General features: G+C 46.2%; 1 protein-coding gene across 2 annotated transcripts in view; it reads right to left on the bottom strand.

Annotated features, from left to right (window-relative positions):
* LOC126998154 (uncharacterized) overlaps positions 1 to 6,000 on the bottom strand; it is a 199,356-nt gene that overhangs the window by 71,176 nt on the left and 122,180 nt on the right. For both annotated transcript variants that reach the window (XM_050859589.1, XM_050859588.1), the window contains one exon: positions 860 to 1,295. In XM_050859589.1, coding sequence (XP_050715546.1) covers positions 860 to 1,295 — 436 coding nt within the window. The remainder of the gene's footprint in view (positions 1 to 859; positions 1,296 to 6,000) is intronic.

A 6,000-nucleotide genomic window follows, 5' to 3' on the forward strand; every position in this document is an offset into this window, starting at 1 on the left:
AATGAATTGCCTTCGCTTGCTCCCCTTCTTGTTCTTGTTATCTCTCTCTCTCTCTCTCTCTCTCTCTCTCTATGTATCTATCTATCTATCTATCTATCTATCTTCTGGATGCTAAATAACACAGCGTTCCTCCTTTTCATGTAATTTGTTTCATTACAGCCTCCATCTTATGTCTTAACACAGCTCGGTCCTGAAGCTTAGGTCAGGATATTTTCAACTATTAATAAGCCTCTACTTTCACATATAAATACACAGCGTCAGCCTATAGGAGTCGCTTGTGCTTTTCCTCACGTTTTTTTCATTTATATTTCCTCTCTCACTCATTCAGCTCCCTCAAAGCCTCCTGCCATTCTATCTCCCTCCCTCCCTCCGTGTCTTCCGCCACCCTCGCAGCCTCTCCGCATTCCTCCCTGCTCGGCTGTCGCTCTCCCTGACATCCTAAAACCTCGCCATCCCCCTCGTGGCCGCGCCTCCCTCATTACCTCCGCCACCTCCTCCTCCCTCACGTCCTGCCCCCGAGTCCTTGCCCCCTGCTCCTCCACCTCCCCGCCTTTCTCACACAGTAACAGACTTGACGTGAAAATATTTTAGCAAATATTTCCTATGCTAATATTTGAGGATATAAAAACATCTTTACATATTCATGATTCAGTAACTACAATCTTTTGTCGGTCAAAGTTTAACAAATTCTACGAGGCTTTTACTTTACTTCCTTGAAAACACCTAAAGCTGTGCAGCCCAGCACCCGGCGCGCGTACGTGTGTGTGTGTGTGTGTGTGTGTGTGTGTGTGTGTGTGTGTGTTTGAGAGAGAGTTTGTGTGCCTTGCCGTGAAGACCCGTGTCTAATCGGCAGACTCACCTTTCTTCTTCTCGTTGGAGTCTTTCTCGTCGGAGAAGGGTGAGTCCGGGTGTTCCCGCTCAAAGGTATACTCGGCGACGTGGTACCTCGGCGGCGGCCCCGCGGCGGTAACCACGGTGGCCGCGCGGTGGTTGGCCGTGGCTCGCCGGAGGCTGGCGGGCGTGGCGGCCGCCGGCGTTGAGGCGGCCGTCTCCCTCAGGCTGCCGCTGCCCGCCGCGCCCACTATCAGGCTGCCAGAACCGCCCTTGCTGCCGCTGCTGCCGCCGTGCCCGTCCCCCAGACCCGAAGAAACGCCCCCGCTGCTGCACACCCGCCGTAGGCTGCCCCCAAGGCTGCGTGAGACCTTGGCACGATCAGCCGACACCCGCGGCGCAGTGCCGAAGAGGCCGCCGTCCGTGTTCCGCTTGGACACAGAGCCGTTGGGCAGCGGCAGCGTCTGAAAAGAAGGAAGACGAAGATGTTAGCGGCGGTGGCTGCAACACAAGATGAAAAGGAGTGACTGGTGATAAAGCGTCTGTATGTGGCACCACAACTACTGAAAACCAGGCCGCTAGAGTCAGCCATTGCCCCGTGTCCCAGCCACGCCTCGCTCAGTACCCGCCGCACACGCTCGCCGAGACACCCGCTGTTCTCTCCTCCCCCTGTTGGCTTACGGAGGTGCCAAATCGAATCAGTGGCTGTCATTTGGGACGAAGTGGGGAGCGGCGGGAGCGTGGCAAATGGTTCCTCGGGCTCCTACGCGTCGCCACAAGAAATGTCCCTCAGCCTTTACTGCCGGCGAGGGTGAACCAACAAGTAACTAGGACGCGAGGCTCATGGTGCTCACAACCCAAGGAAATGCGCCGCGCTCCTCGTCCCATCGTAAACCCGAACTTGTACGCCGCCAGATCAAAAGCTTTCGTCAACTTTGAGGCGCTTAGCATCTCATACCTGCATCCAAATCCACTTTACCTTCCGACACCTGAGAAAAGTCTGACGCAGCGCTAACTTTGGGACGCTCATCACGCTACACCTGCAGGCCCGTGTGTGTGTGTGTGTGTGTGTGTGTGTGTGTGAGTGTGCGCGAGGGTGTTTCTGTGAAGTAAATTTAGTTATATATACATACCTTTGTCATGTTTTATTAAGTTATGCTAATTTTTATACATTTTTCGCATTTTGAAGAAGGAAAATTAGATAGCTTTGGCTTTTGTTAGTCTTAATGCTTTGTTGACGCTTGAAAAACATTAAATATTCAAGTGTGTGTGTGTGTGTGTGTGTGTGTGTGTGTGTGTGTGTGTGTGTGTGTGTGTATGCGGACGCTAATATTTCTCCCTCCACAGTGTTTTAATGAGCAGACAAACACAGCAGGTTCATATTATTATTATCCCACGTGCCCTCGTTCCGCTTCCCTCTCCCCTTTCCTTCCTTTCCTTCCTTCCTGCTTCCTTCCCCACTCCGAACACCATCCTCTTTCACGCTACACTTTTAAATCGTTCCATTATTCTTCCTTTATATTGCGTCACGTTGGAAGGAAAGGCTGATATGATTAACAGGTAATATTAAACGAGGTGATATGACGTACAGGTGTTAGACAAGACAGGTATGATTAGAGAGAAAGGATATTAGGGAAAGTGAAGTAAATGAAATAAATGGAAGGTGATTTAAATGGTTGAAGAATTTTAAATTGAATATTGTTTCGTGTTTGCGTGTGTGTGTGTGTGCGAGAGAGAGAGAGAGAGAGAGAGAGAGAGAGAGAGAGAGAGAGAGAGAGAGAGAGAGAGAGAGAGAGAATTAGTATGTTCTGAATTGTGTTAAATAAGCAAGTTAGTGAATTACCCGCGTTTCTGTTTCCAACGAGGAGGTGAAGAGGAGGAGGAGGAGGAGGAGGAGGATATGAACTGTGAAGGGCATGAAGGCAAAAGAGAGGAAGGCAATAAAAGGAAGAGGAGAAAGAAGAAAACGAGAAATTGTAGGGGCGCAATGAAGTAAACAGATAAAGAAAAAAAAACAATTAAGAGGAAAAAAAGGAAATGGAAGAGGCAAAAGACGGATGACAGGTGAAGAGGATAAGGAGGAGGAGGAGGAAAACGAGGAGGGGAATGATGGAAAAACGGAGAGACTAAATTGAGTAAGAGGAGGAAGAGAAAAGTGGGGAAGAGGAGGAGGACGAGGACAGCAGCAGTAGAAGGAAGGGAAGGAGGAAGAGAAGGAGTAGAATGGATAGGGATAGTGAAGATGTTAGGAAAAATGAAGTAAATTGAAAAAGAGGAAGAAATGAGGACAACAAATGTGAAAGGCACACTAATAAAGAAGAGATAGGAAAATAAATATAGAAGAAGAACAAGAAAAGAGAAAAAAAAAAGAAAAAGAGGAGGAGGAAGACGAAAAAGAGGAATCAGAACAAAAAATAAGAAAAAAAGAACAAAAACAAGATTAAAAAATTAGAATGAAGATTAATATTGATAAAAATAATGACAAACAAATAAAAAAAGATAATAGAAAGGAAAAAATAGAAGTTTAGGAAGGCGTTTGGACGAGGAGGAGGAGGCGGACGATGGAGCGAAAGAGGGGAAGGAGGAGGAGGAGGAGGAGGAGAGGAACATTTAGGCAAACTCCGCAGCACTGGTAGTTGTTTCTGACGGTAACTTGAGCACTTAACCTGAAATTCCAACCCGCGCCCTTCTCTCCCTCTCCCTCCCTCCCTCCTTTATTTCTCCTCTTATCCCCCTCTTTACTTCTATTGTTCCTTTTATCCCTCGTTTATTCCTCCTTCTCATCTCACTTCTTACTCCTATTATTGTTTCCATCCGTTCTTTAATATTCCTCTCCCTATCTCTTCTTACTTCCATCATTTATTCCTCCTGTTTCTATCTCTTCTTTAATCTTCCTCTTCATATCTCTTTTTACTTCCATCATTCCATTTATACTTCGTTTGTTCTACCTTCTCGTCTCCCTTCTTACTCCTATCATTATTTCATCCCTCTTTTTCATCTACCATCTTCCACCCACCGTTATTATTATTATTATTCCTGTTCCCCTTCCTTCCTTCCTTCCTTACCCTCCTCCTCAAAACATAATCTAGCTATAACTAACATACCCTAACCTAACCTATCCTATCCTACCCTAATCTAACCTAACCTAACCTAACGTACCCTAACCTAATCTAACCAAACCTAACCTAACCTAACTTAACCTAACCTAACCTAACCTACACTACCCTAGCCTTACCTAACCCACCCTAGCCTTACCTAACCTAGCCTAGTCTTATCTTCCCTAACCAATTTACTCCTCTACCATTACCATATCATTTTCCTTTGTCCACTTCTGCAACAATAATGATACGAATACTTATACTAATACCAATACTAATACTAATACCAATACCATTACTACTACTGCTACTAACCATAACAATAATAATACAAGCAACAAAAACCCTCCTTTAAGCCATCGAATTCCCCTTAACGGTGCTCACTTTAGGGTCGAGATACACGGGCGCGTTTCCATCCACTTAAACGCATTTATAGTGGCATTTAGAGAATTAAATTACCTCAACCGAGCACTTCACACCTTCACGAGGAGGGGGAGGAGGTGGGGAGGGAGGAAGGGGAAGAGGACGAAGAAGAAGGGGAAGAGGACGAAGAAGAAGGGGAAGAGGAGGTAGAAGAAGGGAAAAGAGGAGTTAGAAGAGGGGGAATAGGAGGGAGAAGAGAAGTAGAAGAGGGAGCAGAGGAAGAGAGAGGAAGAGAGGAGAATAGAATAGGATGGAGAAGGGGAGAGAGAGAGGGGGTTGAAGCAGAGTGAGGATGGAACAAGAGGAGGATGGGGGAGAGGAAGAGGGGGAAGAGGAAGAGGGGAAGCAGAGGGAGGATGGAACGAGAGGAGAAGAGGAAGAGGTGTTAAAGATCAGAGAATGGGGGTTAGGTAAGATACGGAAGGAGGAGATAGTTAGAGGGGAAGGTGAGGTAAATTGAGAGGAGAGAGAGAGAGAGAGAGAGAGAGAGAGAGAGAGAGAGAGAGAGAGAGAGAGAGAGAGAGAGAGAGAGAGGAAAGGAAGGAGGAAGGGAATGAAAGAAACAGACAGTAGGGAAATTAACAGGAGGGCGAGACAGGAAGATATGGGGGGAAGAGGAGGAGGAGGAAAGAGACTGCAGTGGAGGAGGATAGGAGAAGGGTGTGGTGAGAGGAGAGGAGGAAAGAAAGAGAGGAGATAAGAAGAAAAAAAAAAAAGGAGGAGAATGTAAGAAGTGCAGGAAGAGAAAGACCGCAGTTGGGGAAAGCAAGAGAAGGGTGTGGTGTGGTAGGGGATGAGGAGGGAGGAGGAGGAAGAGGTGCAAGGAAGCGGAAGAGGAGGAGGAGGAGGGTGTCGCTGTTGGTGGCAAGAGCGACCATAAAAGCGATATTTACGAACTTAGCAGCGTTATCAGAATTTTCCTGAGAGCGAAATTCACCAATACTACGAGGTGGAGGAGGAGGAGGAGGAGGAGGAGGAATAGGAGGAGGAGGAGGAGGAGGAGGAGGAGGTCTTATGGATTGGACAGAAGTAATAAAAAGGGAAAATTAGAAGTAGAAGTAGGAAAAAAAGAAAAAAATAATATTAAAAAAAGAAAAAAACGAAAAATGGACGAGAAAGATCATAAAGAAATACAGAAAGAGGAAGAAAAGTAAGACTCGGAGGAGGAAGAGGAGAAGGAAGAAGAAGGAAAAAATAAGTAAGGAGGAAATAGCCTTTTAAAAATAAGAAACAAAGAACATATAGCTAAAAATAATGGAAGATGAGCGAAACCGGAAAAAGAAGACCTGGAGAAAGAGAAGGAGGAGGCGAAGGGGAAGGAGGAGAAGGAAGGAAGAAAAGGGAGAGGGGAAATGCCTTAAGGGCGAGGGAGAAAATAATATAAGGCCACGGAGGGATCTGCTGACGAAGGGAGAGTAGCCTTAATGAGTGATGATGAGGCAATAACTTGGATTAGGAGGGACATGATGAAAAAGTCTCCCCGTCACAAGAAAGGGGAAAGAAAAAAAACGGGAAATTCTAAGCGAGTGTAAAAGAGTATGTGAGAAGGTTAAGCCGCCGCGGGAAACCTTGACCGAGGGACTTGTGGTAAAATGAGAAACTGAAGAAAATATATGTGAAAAGAAGATTGATAAAGGAAGAAAAGAAA

The sequence above is a fragment of the Eriocheir sinensis genome, chromosome 13 (assembly GCF_024679095.1).
Source record: "Eriocheir sinensis breed Jianghai 21 chromosome 13, ASM2467909v1, whole genome shotgun sequence".
NCBI classification, from domain to species: Eukaryota; Metazoa; Arthropoda; class Malacostraca; order Decapoda; family Varunidae; genus Eriocheir; species Eriocheir sinensis.